This window comes from Rhynchophorus ferrugineus, unplaced genomic scaffold, assembly GCF_030347505.1.
Source record: "Rhynchophorus ferrugineus isolate W39M unplaced genomic scaffold, kcgeb_rfMv2 rfM9, whole genome shotgun sequence".
NCBI lineage: Eukaryota > Metazoa > Arthropoda > Insecta > Coleoptera > Curculionidae > Rhynchophorus > Rhynchophorus ferrugineus.
In genome coordinates, this window is record NW_027472588.1 from 14,163,216 (window position 1) to 14,181,193 (window position 17,978).

General features: G+C 31.6%; 3 protein-coding genes across 20 annotated transcripts in view; 2 read left to right on the forward strand and 1 right to left on the reverse strand.

Moving 5' to 3' along the window:
- Window positions 1–12,965, forward strand: part of LOC143202294 (coiled-coil domain-containing protein AGAP005037) — a 526,529-nt gene extending 513,564 nt beyond the window's left edge. For 8 of the 18 annotated variants that reach the window (XM_076413730.1, XM_076413745.1, XM_076413736.1 and 5 more), the window contains one exon: window positions 10,066–11,404. In XM_076413730.1, the coding sequence (XP_076269845.1) occupies window positions 10,066–11,274 (1,209 nt within the window). In that variant the 3' untranslated portion in view covers window positions 11,275–11,404. Of the gene's footprint in view, window positions 1–10,065 lie in introns of all 18 variants that reach the window. The other 10 variants (XM_076413731.1, XM_076413727.1, XM_076413738.1 and 7 more) reach the window with 3 other exon arrangements.
- On the reverse strand, window positions 12,963–15,232 carry LOC143202302 (putative phosphatase phospho2). Its single transcript, XM_076413755.1, has 2 exons — window positions 15,055–15,232; window positions 12,963–15,002 (listed from the first exon to the last, which is right to left on the reverse strand). Exons 1-2 carry the CDS (start codon window positions 15,109–15,111, stop codon window positions 14,241–14,243), a joined length of 819 nt encoding a protein of 272 aa, XP_076269870.1. The 5' UTR covers window positions 15,112–15,232; the 3' UTR covers window positions 12,963–14,240.
- A 398-nt stretch (window positions 15,233–15,630) lies between these two features.
- On the forward strand, window positions 15,631–17,818 carry LOC143202306 (2',5'-phosphodiesterase 12). Its single transcript, XM_076413758.1, has 5 exons — window positions 15,631–16,590; window positions 16,655–16,794; window positions 16,849–17,297; window positions 17,357–17,477; window positions 17,533–17,818. Exons 1-5 carry the CDS (start codon window positions 15,824–15,826, stop codon window positions 17,790–17,792), a joined length of 1,737 nt encoding a protein of 578 aa, XP_076269873.1. The 5' UTR covers window positions 15,631–15,823; the 3' UTR covers window positions 17,793–17,818.
- The last annotated feature ends 160 nt before the right edge of the window (window positions 17,819–17,978 follow it).

The following is a 17,978-nucleotide window of genomic DNA, read 5'->3' on the forward strand; positions in this document are numbered from 1 at the left end:
AACGGTCAAAAAAGTTAAACAAACAATAATGAGAGAGATTGATTTTAAAAAAGCTCCTGGTTATGATTTAATTACCGGTAAAATTTTACAAGAACTATCTAATTGAGATAATCTCGAAAGAAAAATTATTCCTGAACATCAGTTTGCGTTTCGAAATAAACATGGAACTATAGACTTGTAAACAAAATAAACATGGAACTATAGACTTGTAAACAAAATAAACATGGACTTAAATGCCAAAAGATATTGTTCGGCTGCTTTTCTGTACATATATCAGGCTTTTGACAAAATATGGCATACAGGCTTGCAGGTTAAATTAAAGAAACTTCTGCCTCATTCAGACTATCAGTTACAAAAATCGTAACTGACTGATAGACATTTTACTGTAAAAGAAGGCGAATGAACATGCCAAATTACATCTAATATATTTAAGAGTTCCGCAAAGTAGTGTACTGAGTTCAATAATATATCGTCTATATACAGCCGATTTACCCACCACAAAAATAACTGCTGTGGCAACATACGCAGACGACACAGCAATCTTCGCATCTCATGAAGATCCAGTCGCATACCTACAAACCCACCTGGAGCAAATAAAACTATGGTTGAAGACATTGTGCATTAAAGCGAATGAAACAATGTTACCAATGTTGTTAAATATCTTGGTATGCATTTAGATCGACGTCTAACCTGGAAAAAGCACATACTCTCTAAACAAAAATAACTTGGACTTTAATTATATCAAATGTATTGACTCATCAGGCGCAAATCCAAGTTATCATTACATAACAAGGTATTGCTGTATGAGTCAGCCTATTGGTCATATGGAATCCAACTATGGGGTACCGCTAGCAAATCTAATATATCGATCATTCAACGGTTCTAAAATAAAATGTTGCGTGCCGTTGCTGATGCTCCGTACTGTGTTTCAAATGATGTGATACAACGCGATATTCCTCTAGAACCTATAACGAGTGTAATTCAAAGTGCTTGTGTGAAGTACTTCACTGTCAATGCATCCCAATGTATTCGCTAATCAGCTAAATATGCGACGTGATAGTGAACTGCGTAGACTAAAACATTTAACACCATCTAATCTGATTATTGAACATATATAGACTTCAGAATAAGCTTTAGAATGAAACCCATGAATTAAGATAGTATTGTATACAGGAGATCGCATATATATATATATATATATATATATATATATATATAATATAATAGAAAGCCAAACGTTGCTCAAATATTTAGTGCGTCTGCAAATTTAGTGCTATTTGATAAAAACACAATTTGAGATTCCTCATATTTCGAATGTTGGTGAAATGGTGAATCTCCTACTAGGTTTTTCACTATATAAACAACAGAATATCGAAAGTGATACAAAATAAGCCAAAGAACAATTACATGAGCTGTTCTGTTGAGCAAGATCGAAAAGGAATGAGAAACGACAAATTATTCCACCTTCCGTTTTCTGTAACATTTTGATTACTCATGAGTCTCATATACCTCATAATCAGTATAAGCCCATTACTAAAAGCAACTCACATTGAGACATGACACAAAAATGCCACCAACTCGGAAATAATCTCTAAGAGTCCGTTTAAAAATATAGTGGAAAAGAAACAAAAAGAAATCGATAAAAATTCTAAGAAAATTAAAAAACCAAAGATGAACATGGAAACCAAAACCAAGTCAAAGAAAGAAAATAATATTAGCAAAGATACTAAAACTAAAGATAATAAGAAAAATTAATGTTCAGGGCAAGAGTATTATTATCCATTATGTCGAGAATAATACGGAAATACGACAGAAATGTAGATGACTGTAAAGTCTAGGTGACAAGAAGTCTGCACTAGCTATAAGAGTGGGAAATTTACGTGTGATCTCTGTGTATTAGATGATTAAATTAAAACTTTTAATTTGAAGAGAATTTACTGAAAACTGCGTGCAGTTACCCCACCTGACTGTATTACATGAAAATTTTAGTTTGAGAGAATTCAAATCAAACACATAGTCTTTCGATATTTTCTATGTGATTTAAGAAAAATAAATATTGAAACCCTTTTAATCACATGGAAGCCATATACAAAGCATTCGTTCCTAAATAATGTACATATTTCTACAAATATTGTATAATATATTTGTTCAAATTTTTTCATATTTTAAAGAAGTCAAAAATGGACTGAGAATTCAAAAGCTTCCACGGATGTTTAGTTTTTAAATTCTAGCGTTGGGAACTACCGACTGAAGACAGTCGAAACAGTCGATAGTAGCAAAACAGTCGAAACAGTCGATAGTCAAAAAACTCTGAAAGCGACTGAGAATAGTAATTACTATTAATATATATTTTCAGTATAGTAATTACTAGTAATTACTATACTAAAAATAGTAATTACTATTTTTAGTCAAATGCACGGTTCGACTGTTTTCTGACTGATTAATTGGTGATGTCAGACGAAGATGTACGAATCCTTTTCTGTATAAATTGTGAGAGAGAAAAGGACGGGGATAATTGCTTGAAACAATTAATTTTATATGTGTTTATATTCTCCAATTTCTTCATGTACTAACGTTTATAATTTCGTTTTAAACGAAGTGGAATTACTTTTATATTGGGATGTTCTGTGGACTTTTTTATGGAATAGAATAATACCCCACAAACAAATAAAATCTAATAACTAATAATGTACTACTATAATCATAAATACTAAATAAAAATTTAACATATACCTAAACATAGAAAAAAAACTAATTCATGACACAATTCAAAATGATCGCACAATAACTACTAGAGCTTTTTTAAATAAAGTAAGTGCTTTATTTATTATTGAAGAAAAATAGTTTTTAACAAAAAAAAACGAGAAAGTAATCGAAATATTACCTAATATCGCTATAAAAACAGTAAAAAGTATTTTACTATTTATTATTCACAATTTTAATCGTTTTACTCTATTACATTAACAATCTTGAAAAATTCTGCTATGTTAATATACAATATATTGTTATTTACAAGCAAACTACCAAAAAAATTATAAAACTATAAATTACATATAAATCTATGTAATCATACATTGGTACATTTTTTTCAAGGTCGCAGCTAGGGCGACAGAGCCAGAACGTTCAAAATCAGTGGAATGAGACTAGTAGAACCAAAAACAATAACTAAAAGTACACGACTGAAACAGTCGATAGTAAATAGTAATATTAAAATCAGTCGAACCAAAAATAGCGACTGAAATAGCCGATAGTGAAAAGTAGTCAATTACTAAATAGTAGATAGTCGATTTCAGTCGATAGTTCCCAACACTAGTAAATTCAAATTCACAGTGGAATCCATATATTGCTAACAGGACGATGTGGGTACTTTGATTCATAGATTCATATAAAATTGGTGTTCTAATTACAATATTTATTTTTATAAAATATTCTTATATTTAGATTTATATATTTTTTTAGATTTTATAATAAAAACATAAAAAATAGCCTAGAACAAATGAATATAATATATATGTTGGGTCATCTGTTGGTTTACTTTTGAAGTACATGTTACTTAGACATTGACAGAAATATGATATGAAACCTACGGTTTTGAGCGGCGTTGATAGATACTGAAAATTCACAATGGAGACTGACTAACCAATCAGGTACTTCGGTACGCAATGTCTAGTGATCCATTACCATCCACCAATTGTCATTTAATTAGAGTTGCGAAATATATTGAATTTAAAACAAACTTTTAATTTATTTGATACTTGTTTTATTTTAACCAAAAGTTGAAACTATTTGAGTCGTCTGTACAGACGAAATTGCATCTCTATTTATCTATCATAATGACACTATACATATGAACTACATATATATCACCAGACATTATACATATTTTTTAGAATATCCAGTATATGGTATAAGACTCCCTCCTGAAGATCCAACCAAAGGGATGTACATAATTGTTATCTCATCTAGACAGCTTTCAGTTGTAAAATAACTTGTGATCATATATTCTCCTTGGTCGAACAGTTTGTCTTTGATGATCTTCTGAATTGCACTTTTTACCTAAATTGACTTATTTAGCCCGTACCAAATAGTTTATGAAGTTTTGGTGTCGCCAAAATCTAACGGGGGCCAAAGTCTGGACTGAGCCCTTAACTGCAATCCGTCTTTAGTGGCTGGCTATCCAACCTCAACCGCCAACTTTTGTGAAAATTGTAGTAGACTCCATTAGTTCACTGCAACTTTAGTCCGTCTTTGGTGGCGTTATGCCTTGAACTGCGATATTTGTGCGAAGAATTCACAGATTATAGTAAACTATGTTAAAGAACGTTAACAGCAGAAATACGAAACGATTGCCAATGAATCGTCGGACCCTCTTCTTGATAAGTAGTTTCTTTGTTGTTAATAACTTGATCTTCTTGGCGAGCAGTTGAATCTACTGTCGAATGTACCGTCACAATATAATATATACAATATTATATTGTAAGGACAAGTGATGTCTTCACATTATCATCATCACATCATTAGACTGTAGACCTTATAAGATTGATAACTGATACGTCCGTAGGATGGGAAGATTATAAGAATGTTCTTTCAATTCAATCAACTAACTCTTCAAGAAAAAATAAGGAAGAGTGACAATTATTTCTCAGTTGATTAATAACTCAAGTTGTAAGACCACCGAACTAGCATTGAAGTATATTGAGCATATGAATCTACTCTACTGGAATTTAAGCTTGCACTTAATGGTGTACGAATTTGGAGATACTAATCTTTGGGAAACCATTCCATAGAGACTATGACATATATATATATATATATATATATATATATATATATATATATATATATATATATATATATGTCTCTTTAAAATAACTACAGGTTATAAACCACCAAACGTTCTTTACTTTAGTTGAAAGTGCCGAAGCCATTAGACAATCAAAGTCAGAAACAGACTGCGTTTCTAATAAGTTAATTCAAACATCAACGAGATAACATATGCATAGATGTACTATAATGTTAACTTGATAACATCATATTTGTTTCATTATTATTTTTAGACTAGAATGTTGTTATATATCAAAGTAAAACTCAAAGTTGATGGGGTAACATTGCGACGTTTTGACGTCATACATTTAGATGACGTTAACATAGTTCGCTGTTTTATTAAACGAACTGTAACAGAACATATATGCATCCCATTGTTCTTAAGTATACTTCACCAAACAGTATATGTGAGAATGTTAAACAAATGGAAATATAAAAACTTTAATAAGTAAACAGGTTTTTTAAAAAATATAGATAATGGAAAAAAACATGAACAAATTGATAAAAAGAATCAGTCATTTTGACCATAGACCAAATGAGATTTAACATCATTAGACTATTTTTATAATGATATTTTTAGCATTGTTGTTACTTCAACTCTCCACAGATATATGATTGCGATCAAATAATCTAAAAAAACATAGACAAACTACCAAAAATAATCAATGTTTCATAAACCTATTCTCAACAGTTTTAACAACACCTCAGTTGAATTTTAACGGGTTTAGACTATTTATGTGATAATATCTTAAGTTCGGTTGTTACTCCAACAATTTACAAAGATTTGGTGCAATATTGTAAATAGAGTTATTGGTAAAAATAACCACAAAACTGAGCTAAATAAATAAGCTACTATAAAGCCAGCAACTCAATTGAAAATATTTTCCTTAGAGAACCGGGAATCGTAGACATACAAGATGCTATCATTTACAAATTCATTACCAACAAATTCACAAAAAAAAACAAACAGATGGCTCACCCTATATAATGTATAGGTTTCATTGTCATAAGTGTTATATGTTTTTATTATGTTATATTATTTTTAAAAAAGTATAAATCAATATTACACAGAATTACAATTTATACCTATCTACCTATATAACCAACATTTTGAGGTTATGGTTACTTTTCTATTATCAATAATAACTAAAATCAAAAAACTATTTAACTTATTAACATCATATATTTTCTTATCCACCTAGTGCATGTAAACAAAGAAATAACTTTAATTCATTTACACTATTTCATAACCTACAATACCATAAATTAACATTCCAAACTTTTGAAATGTATATATATATAGTTTCTCTAGCTGCATGCAAGCACCTTACTGAACATATTAATAAATTTATCAAACTTTTATTAACCAAAAATAGTGTCTCTGTTCTTAATAAAGCTCTGTTTCTTGTTATAGTATCATATTGAAAGAGATAAAGTAAATAAAGACCAATAAATTTACGACTAGAATGCTTCTAACTTCTCAATGTTAAAGGCTAACAACCTTTTCCTTATAGTAAGGTGTCATTGGAAATGTTCACATCAGAAAGCCACTATTGGACCCATCTTGAAAGCACCTCGTACAATCATCTCATCGATAATCGAACAAGCACTGTTATCTCGATTACTTGTAATTTCTTTTGATCCACATATTAGGTACCTATTATACTGCTTTTATATTTCTTGTTTATTGGAAGTTATTACGTAGGACCCGAGTTTTGCTTTAATTATCTAGTTTACTTACTTTTGTTTTACTGATGCAGTTTATACCCGAATTACGACAGTATTTAGTTTTTGGTTTATTCTTTTTTTTTTCGTTTGACGTAGTTAAAGTAAAAATCAAATCGTAGACTAATATGAAATTTTTGAACCGAATGTTATTATATATATTATATATTTTTTATTATTGCAAAATGCAGTAGCTTTTAGTGTAGCTTTTTTGCTTATTGACCTTTGTAAGGGTAAAAGATAAAGGTTTTATTATTACTTCGAGTAGGTGTCAAAAGTTCGCAGATTTCGACCTTACCTTACTATAAGGGAAAGATTTTTTTCGTTTTTGTTTTACATACTGCACGTTCCGATTTGTTTTCCTTTCGTTTTTTGCATTTCTCGTCGTAATTTTTTTCTTATTTGATTCGTGTCTTGTGTTGCACGCGGCATGCCTTTCTCCTCGATTTATTTGTTTTGTTTTTAATTTTAATTGTATGTGTATGATTTTTTGCCTACGTGGCAAATTATGAGTGGTAAGAGTTTTCTAATATTAAATCGATTTTTTATGTTTCTTATTGTTGCATGCTGTAAAAAAGACATTCTCTGTTCAAACGCCAAACTTTATTTCTAAATTTTGACAGTAATCTTATGTTTGGTTGCCTATGTTCGAGAAATGTTATTTAACGCGGTCACCAAATGTCAAAATATAGAAGTAATAGTCATAGAATAAAGAAACTTTAAAGAAAAAAATTGCTTTATTCTAGGTAATAGTTACATTTTGTTATTTATAATCTTTATATAATTTTTGAATTCTAATTTTAAGTACTTCTATGTATTTGTTGCAGAGAATATCTTCCTAAATATCGACAGTACGCTTCGTAGTGATCATTACCATAATTAGCATACTAAAAATATTATCAAACGTCGTTTTATTTATTGTTGAAATTGTTTTAGTTGTTGGAGTTGTTGGACTTACCTCATGAGTAGTGATGTTTGTTTGCAAATTAATATTTTGTTTAAAAGGTAACCCTTTTTAGTTTTTTCTCCTTCATTCGAGGCTTCAAAAAAGCTACAAAACAACTCGATTGGGTTGATTTCTTTTTTGAAGCCGGCTAAATTTTTCTTTTGTTTTTCGCCTTACTGACATCGTTCAATTAACCACCCCGCCACCCTTCTCGTCCGTCCCCCGTTTATTCAATGAAATGTGTTCCTCAAAAGCAGAAGTCAATATAATAGGTACCTAACAGTTCTTTTGGTTTTCAGTACGTATTATTGTGGAACACATTGGCGGAAACAAGATTTTGTTTCTGTAGCTAGACGTTGTTGCCTGTTTGGAAACAGTACTTTCATTATATACGTTAAAGATAGATGTAACATTAATTTCATTGTTTTCACGTTGGACTAACTGATACAGTCAAAGCCTACTTTAATCTAACAGTAACTATTATAAATAAGATTTCAATTATCACATTAATTTTAAAAGGTTACTAAATTATAAACTTGCCTTAAAATGATATTTAAATAAATTAGACTATTTGATGTACGAATATTGATAAACTATGGTGATGCATTATAAAGAGTAAATTATCTGAAAAATAAATAAGTAGTAATTCTGAGGTAAATAAATTTTACGCCGAAAAACGGTCGCATTTGAAGAAAGTGCTGCTTGATCAAAACAATGCATCGTGTCACAAGTCAGTGAAAACGATGGCAAAAATCCATGAATTAGGCTTCGAATTGCTTCCTCGTCCACCGTATTCTCCAGATCTGGCCCCAGCGACTATTTCCTGTTCTCAGATCTCAAAAGAATGCTCGCTGGGAAGAAATTTTCTTCGAATGAAGATCATATCTAGGCCGAAACTGAGGCCTATTTTGAAACAAACGACAAGTCGTACTACAAAAATGGTATCGACAAGTTGGAGGGTCGCTATAATCAGTGTATCACCCTTGAAGGGAATTATGTTGAATAAAAAAATAATAATTTTGCCAAAAAAATATATTTTAATATGGTAGACCGGGCACTTTTCAATTGACCTGTTACAGCCATATGACTAAACCTGAAACCGAAAAGATTTTAGTGTGAAACCATAAAAAAGACATGATTAATAAAATATCATATGAGTATGATGATACACCATGAATTCGATGAAAAATTCTTATGGTGCACCCTCCTTATATTTTATTATATATTTTATCCTACTCTATTTTATATTTTATACTATACAATATTAGATACTATATTTTATCACTTGTCTACTACGAATCACATTTTAACGGATGGGGTTTGAAATTAAATAAAATCTTTGACGGCAGAAATCCACTGCAAGGACAACTGCAAGTTATGGAAGTTTATTACTGGATCATATGAATTATCGAGTCTAATTCCAATGATTTAAAAGCATGTTAAAAAAATGTTAATAAAATCCATGACCAATAAACGCCTAGAAAAGAGCCGAAGAAGAAGATTCAAGAAAAAACAAAAGGAAAGAGTAAACGAGCAACTTTTGTCGTGAAAAAAATGGATAAAAAGGAATTTCGCGTGTTGATAAAATATTGCTTTTTGAAAGGAAAAAATACAGTTGAAGCAAAAACTTGGCTTGCTGCCGAGTTTCCGAATACTGCCCCAGGAAAATCAATCATCAAGCATTGGTATGCTTAGTTTAGACATGGCGAAATGAGCACCGAAGGCGGTGAACGCAGTGGACGCCCAAAAGAGGTTGTTACCGATGAAAACATTAAAAAATCCACAAAATGATTTTGAATGACCGTAAATTGAAATTGAATTAAATAGCAGACACTCTAAAGATATCAACTGAACGTGTACATCATATAATTCACGAATATTTGGGTATGGGGAAGCTCTGTGCAAAGTGGGTGCCGCGTGAGCTCACTTTTGACTATTTCCTGTTCTCAGATCAAAGAATGCTCGCTGAAAAAAAATTTCGTCGAATGAAAAGCTGATAGCCGAAACTGAGGCCTATATTGAAGCAAAGGACAAATCGTACTACAAAAATGGCATCAAAAAGTTGGAGGGTCGCTATAATCAGTGTATCACTCTTGAAGGGAATTATGTTGAATAAAAATGGTAGACCGGGGACTTTTCAATTGACCTGTTATGACGTGCAATGACTGTTTTATTGAACGGGCTTTAAGAAAGCTGATACTAAATCAATCATATTGGTCGTAAACTGAACCCAGAGAGTACTATTTATAAATGATCACCATAGCTTACACAAAAAAATTGCTATCTTTTGTTGAATATCTAATACCACCTTGAAATGAAAAACAGTATATATGCATCAAATAGTTCTGATTCTATAATTGAATTTAAAAGGAATTCTTAAAGAAAATTAAGAGGAAAATTGTCTGTATCAGTCTTTAATATAATTATATAAAGTTTCCTTTGCTATCGCTAAATTACATATTGCCCTCACAATATGTAAGTTCATCCGTATAATTTATTCGAGATTTTCTTACACAACTGAAAATATATATATATCAACAACGGAGTAACTATGTTGTTTTGCTTCACAGCCCCCTGCCGCTCCACGCATGGGGTCGCTCATCATCGGGGGAGAGTGCTCCGGCACCTCCTCCGACAGTTCCCAGCGTCCGGAGAACGCGCTCGACGCTCTGCTAGACGAACTGCAAACGTTCTCGAAACCTCACCCCGGCACCCGCTCATCCTCGGAAAGTTCCGAACCCCCAGCCATCCCAGCCAAAGGCGTGGCCCCGAGCAGGGCGCCCCAGATGGCCGAGATCGGCCGCAAGGGCAGCATGGACTCCGCCTCTTTCCTACCCAGCAACAATCTAACGGTGAGCACGGCCACCGGCAGCTTAAGACGTTTGCATTCGTACCCTAGCGGGTCGGATACCGATAACAGTCCGCCTATTCAGCCGCTGCAGGCCAACAAAACTGCCAGTAAACCTCCCATTCCAGAACGGAATACCGAACTGCTGCAGCACATAGCTTCGGGAAAGAGAATACCGCCGCCGCCGCCGCCTAGGACCAGTTCCAAATCGCCCCTAGCTTCCCCGACCTCCCCCAGTTTGCCGCCGAGGTCAGTCGCCGCGGCCGGACTCCAACATATCCAGAACGTGCAGAATATGGACAAGCCGCTGTCCCAGTTCGAGCAGGCCACCCAGAACCTGGGCCTGCAGACCCTGAGGCGGAACGTGCCCAGCCGTTCCAGCATCAAGGACTCGAACAAGTCCCAGACCCTACCGAGAAACATCGGCTCCAACCTGCAGGTGCCCAACAGCGACAGCGACGTCATATCGGCCAGTAATTCCAGCAGTTGCGAGAGCGTCAACTCCCAGGATGGCACCAAGAAAACCAGAAAGGAGGAATTAGAGCAACGACATCAGGAACTCTTGAAGAAACAGAAGGCTCTCCAAGAACAGTACGCGAGATTACAACAGCTCCAGAGAGGAAACAACACGCTAACCGTCATACCACCAGCTCCGGATCAGCTACTGAAGAAAACTGGAAGCGAATCAAACTTGCTACAGAAAATGGGACTCCAACTTGCAACCTCTCAGATCACCGGGTCGCTGACTAACATACCCAATACTAACGCCGGCTTGGCCAGTAAGATCACACTGACCAATTCAAGCAATCCGAACCCAACTCCCGATACAAACGCTGAAAATATTCAAATCGACAACGTTAACACTTCGGAAAATAAAGACGTACCTAACCAAGAAGGCCAGAAGAAAGTATACGAAACTGATATTCTGTGACCTAACATTATGGAAAGGTTGCAAGTTGTATGTTGATCTTATATTGCTGCATGTAGTTCAATAAAGGTGTCGTATTTTTTCTTTTCATTCTATATATATATATATATATATATATATAAACGAAACTATTTATTACTTACCGAAATAAATATATTTAATGTTAAACTATCAATTATATTAATATTAATCAAAAAAAAACTACTATACACCTATAATTTACAATGCATATAAAGTTTTAGAGTCGTAATATGAAAATCAGATTCAAAAATAACAATTTCCGAAATCTCTGAATTACCCTCTAACTATAGAGACCTAATAAACGATCTTCAGTAGAGAAATTATTATTTCAAGTTAAATTAATATTAAAACAAAACTAAAACTCCGATAGCCTTTATTGTACTAGATCGCAATACCCATATCATCTTTTGGATTGTTATTTTTTATTCTAGTTAAATGTTAGATGTTGAGATTTAGTTTAAGCTTGCCACTTATTTATAATTAATTTATTGAAACAATAGATGCTAAAGCAAAGCAAATACACTTCCCCCCGTTCTCCCTGCTCCCGAAACGTATATCGCACTTATTTTCATGGGAAATCTAGTCAATATAAACGTTATTTTTTAAATAATATTTTAGATTTAACTATGAGTGGTAAATTTTCGGATATTAAACAATTTTAGAACAGTGTTTGAAGGTCTAATAAAGAAAACCCTTCCTGAAATTTGTGGATTGCCTCTCGGTATTATAAACGAATTATCATAACCTCAAAGCATATTCTGTCATTGGCATACGTTATTCAGACCTTCGAACAGTTAATTTGCCCTAGTTTGCAACACATTTTGATATTTAAACCTTTTACGATGTTTCGCACTTGCAATATGTCAAAGGTTCACGATGTATATACATATATATTAACACGAAAGCGCACTTTACTTAACCACCCAAAAGAAACGACACCAATAATGAGTTTACAACTAAGGGCCACTATGCGTGTATTTTGTTAATTGTCTAATTTTAAATATTGCTCAAAATATTTGCTGAATAAAAGTTACCAAGTATTCCTTAGCTTATAATGTTGATTTTTACTATACTATAAATATCAAATATTATAATAATACATAAATAAAAACCTATTTAGAATCGATGTTGAATGAGAACAACTGTTTAGAAAAATACATAATATATCTTTTTTGGTTTTCTAACATAAACCTTAATAGTAATGAATCGATTTCTCAGCCTTTTCAATTAGTTAAATCTAAGTGGTGTTACAATGTTGCCAAAGTGTATCAAATCGAACAACTTTTTTTGTTAAGAAATACAACAGTGTAGCAGTATTATTATATAAATAATAGCAGAAAATTATAAACTTGTTATCTGTAACCAATGATGTACCCCACCTATTATTCCTCTGTAAATCACTGGTTACCAAATAATCGAAATATCACTTAGTACATTTTTATAGCATATTATTTTAGCTGGTAATAAGAAACTAAAACTTGTAAATGTTTCATTTGCATTTTTCTAATAAATTAATTGATGTACACCAATCACAATATGCATAATATTACGACGAAAAGTATCAAACATAAATTCATTGTAAATATATCTCTAAACGATGGAAATGGTGGCTACTAACCCTTAGGTGCCAATGTAATGAAACGTGTAAGGTATAATAAAGACACAACATAATTTTCAGGCATTTTTGTTCAAAATCCATTGTCCTTTTCCTCTTAAAGAACCCCGTAATAAAACCTTAAACCTTTAAACTTTTTTTTATGTTTTAAAGCCACCTTTTTACCAACGAGAGTTTGTATCGACTGGACCTATAGTTTAACGTCGGCTCCAAACCACGGTCCTCGACATTAAGCCTACTAACTAGTGAGTGACCAACTTAGAAATAATCCCAGAAGACATCCGGTCTTAACCAGTCTGGTTACTGGCGCAACTGGGATCATTTTCCTTGTCGGATTTTGCACTCTTGCCTAGGACAATCACGAATATTTTACTTACATTTACGACCGTGTCCCAGCAGGATTCGAACCCGCGACTATCGCGGTATTATCGGCCTGTCGCCTCTACCACTGTCACCATCTAAACATAACTTTTAGGTCATATATTATTGTTTTTTGGGAATACCAATTTGTAATTATAGCTGGTAAACTAAAAAAAATAAATTGATTTGGGCAGCAATTAAAACCTAAAAAACTTAACAATTCGAAGAAAATAAACTGTTGATTCATTCAACATGCAACTCATTGAAAAAGTCATTTGCAACATTTTCAAAACATCAGATATGTAAACATTACTCCAACTTTTTGTTTAGAATGAAGGGTAAAACAAAAAAAAACAGCACAAGAATCAAAGTCCAAAGAAAGGTTGTTCATCAGAAAAAACTATACTAAAAACAGAAATTTACGAAAATCTTTTCATAATTCCAGTGCCATACAAACTGTGCAAAAGAGATCTGAAATAAATGCAGTAGACCCACTACTTTTCAATAAATTGCTTTTAATAAGTTAATTTTATCAATATTTTTAGTAAAAAATTACTGTTATAAGAACTATCTATTGTTTATTCAAGAAATGAGTGCAAGATCTAAAGGTTTTAATAATAAACCATCTAGGAGAAATAATGAGCAATTAAGTTTGTTTATCAAAACAAAAAAAAAAGAAAAATCAAATGGCAGAAGATTTCTCTAAACTATACATTTAAAATTTAATTTTAATAATAGTGATATACAAAACTTGCAAGTAAGTTGTTAAATAAGTACTCTATTAGAAATGCCATCAATGGCAATTGAAAATAAACATAACTGAAATCTACGCTTCCTCATCCAACTTAGCTCAGGTACAGCTAGATTAGAATTAAAAAAAACCTACAAATATTAAATATTGTTTATTTATTCATACTGGTTAAGAGATAAATGGAATTGATAATACAACTGATATAATATTAATTATCAAATATTAGTTTTTATTTAAATAATTTAATATTTCATAACCATTTTCCCATATACAAACTTGAGATTTCAAACTATAATCTTGCTTTTGATCTTTCTCTTTTTTGTCTATACTTTCTCCATTCAAAATTTTATTAACAAGCACTAAACACCTGTACTTGTTCCGTACACAAGCAATTCCCTTTTCATTTAGTCTTAATATAGGACAAATATCATTTTCCCCATCACCAATATATATAATCCTTTCATAAATTATGTTATTTGAATGTTGCTCCTTTACGAAATTCTCCATAATCATTCCTTTGCAAAGATTTTTAGTACTCAAGGCACAAACATCTTGGACATGATACATTCTTATACAAAGTAAACCTGCATCATCAAACTGTGCAGGATTGGAGAAAACTTTCAATATTTTTCCTTGTAAATTATTCATTTCCAGCCAAATTTGTATAAAATGAGTATTTGAGTCACTTATTATAATAACATCGTAGTTCATGTTATCATGTAATTCTCTAATAAGATTACTCATGCCTTGAACTTCTGGTATATTTTTTATTAAATTATTAATATCTGGTTGTTGAATGTTATTTTCGTAAAGCACTTTGAAAATCCCTTGCATATAAGCTGTCCATCCATCAGCTTTATAAAGTTTTTTGAGTTCATTTGGAATCTTTGTGCGATTAATTAACTGTAACACGGCAGTATCAGAGTTGTCATCAATGATTGTATGATCAAAATCAAAAACAGCTAAATTTTTCATATTCATTTTCTGTAAAACAGTATTGATTCAATTCCTTTCAACGAAATATAATGAATAAAACCTTATCAACTTTGAACCGTCCTAAAAATAACGCAACTAGTTTTAACAAGCGAGACATTCACATTTAAGAATTTATTTCATATTTTTATCAAATAGCATTATAGAGATCTCACTAATCACACTTAGTAAACCAAAGGTTATGGCTTTATTCTTGTCATTTCATAAAAATTACTGTTATCGACCTAGGTGTATGTTTAGTTATCTAAGAATTATGGATATTATTAGGGAAAGTAGTATTAGGCATTATTAATATTGGCAAATAACGAATGAACTATCGACTATTCAGTAATTAACTACTTTTTATTATCAACTAATTCTTACGACTACTTTTGGTTGACTAGTTACAATCGACTGTTGGAAATGAGAAATATAAATTTTAGTACTTAATAGATTATAGATCATGATGATGATTATGATGATTAGATGACATGAGTCGACTGTTTTATTGAAAGAACTTTGTTCTATTGGTCCGTAATCGATATATTTCGATTTATAATTTTTAACTATCGAATATTTGGATTGCCCGTCAATATATTTTGTTATTGCCAATAGGGAGGTTCAATTAGGATTTATAAATAGATTTTATGTTATGTGTATGATGTATATGATAGATTATTTAACAATTAACATTAAATTTAATTTAACAATTTTTTGAACTAAGACGACATTGTTATTATTAGTATATTTTATATGAATATTAAAGTCATGGCATATATATTTTATATATTTCGTCATAGTTGTTTCACCATGGTTTAACCTAGCAAAGAAACATGTTCAATAAATTAAGTGCTTTTAAGTCACCTTTTTTTTGTAACATTTTAAGGCGTTTTACTCGTCTTTCTTATGAAATGGATAAAGCATACCTAAGACAATGCAATGATGGTGAACATTTTGAATTAAGTTTTGAGTATAAACAAACAAATCCAGCTGTAAAGCGAGTATTTAATTTCTCACGCAAACTTTCGGAAGACATCAATGCACTTTTGAATAGAGTTTCAATTAATGTTGAAAAGGCTCTATCAAAAAAGGCGAAAAAAAAGAAAAGTGAAGGTGAATTATCGAAAGGGGTAATAATAAAACTTTCACAAAACAACATGGAAGTTTCACGAGATAGTATATGTGGGGATGTATTTTTGTCTGGCACTGAATTGATTTTGTTTATTAATGATTGTCAATATAGTGTAATTGTGAATTCTCCATGGGTATCTTGTCTTGAATTGCCTAACTCTATATTGGCGAATTTTCCTGTCTATCCAACAAAGTTTGAAAGTTATTACACAGATAAAGATGTTAGTGAATTTATTTGGTATAAGTCAGCTGACAAAACTCATTGGGAACAAGTTGGTGATACTTATATATATACCCCACAAAATTCAGATATTAATTGCTATTTAAAATTAGTATGTATTCCAAAAAACCAAAATGCAAATGGACCAACTGTAGAATGTGAAACGTCATGTACTGTAGAAGCAAGTCCTGGAGAATGTCCTTTCGAAAGAAGGCATAACTTTTGTAAGGAAAGAGCACAGGGAACAGAGTAAGTTTATTTCAATGTAACATTATTGAATTTTTTGTACATATTTTCTTTAAATTTTAACTAGATTTAGGGTGATGTCTTATAATTTGTTGGCAGATTTATATTGTGATTCAAATTATAGTAGAACAGTACTATTTCCTTATTGCCCACCTTATGCACTGAATATTAATTATAGAAAACAGCTTCTATTGAAAGAAATCATAGGTAAACTTTTTTTGCTTTTTTTGTTAACCCTTCTTTGAAATTATTTCATTGCAGGTTATAACTCAGATTTGATATGTTTACAAGAAGTTGATCGAAGAGTTTACAAAAATGATTTGCAGCCAATATTATCACACTATAACTATAATAGTACTTTTTATTTAAAGGGTGGTGAAGTTGCAGAGGGACTAGCATTTTTCTATAATAAGAGTAGATTTATTTTGCTTGATTCTGACCAGTTAGTATTCTCCCAAAAAATTGATACGGAACCTGTTTTTGCTGAAATATGGAATAAAATTAATTCAAATTCTAAACTAGCAGAAAGGATAAAAGCAAGAACTACCACACTACAATTAAATGTTGTAGGCTCATTAGATAATGATGAAATTCTCTTAATAGCAAATACACATCTATACTTTCATCCTGATGCAGATCATATACGATTGTTGCATGGTTGTATGGCAATTAAATATTTAGAACAATATTCTAATAAACTTAAAGAAAGGGTTGGTACTTTTTCAAATCCTTAGATCGAACTTCATAAAAATACATTAAACAATTTTAGTATTGTGGAAAAAGAGTTTCTCTGATATTCTGTGGAGACTTTAATAGTGTTCCAGATTGTGGTATTTATAAATTGTATACCACAGGTTCCATACCAGGAGATTATATTGACTACAGTAGCAGTAAGTAGTAATTTACTTTTAATTTTTTTTTAATGCATTTTACATTTTTTTGTAGATAAATCAGAGCATATAGAAAATATAAATATACATCATAGTTTCAAACTTGATAGTGCTTGTGGAACTCCAAAATATACAAATTTTACAGAACTTTTTGCAGCTTGTTTAGATTACATTTTTTATGAAAAATCTTCTTTAGGTGTTTCACAGATTATACCACTACCAAGTGATGAAGAATTAAAGGAAAACACTGCTATACCTAGTGTAGTTTTTCCATCAGACCATGTTGCTTTAATATCTGACTTAAGGTGGTTGTAAACTTATTAAATATATTTTTTAATAGCTCTGTGTATCTCTTAAAAATATTCCTTATCTTCATAAATATTAAATATAAATCATAAATATTAAAATTGTAGTTTTAGACGTTAAGGCATAAAGATTTTTAACAAATTTAAACTAATTTATGGAAAGTCAATTCGAAATTTATAAAGGCGCTCATTTTAA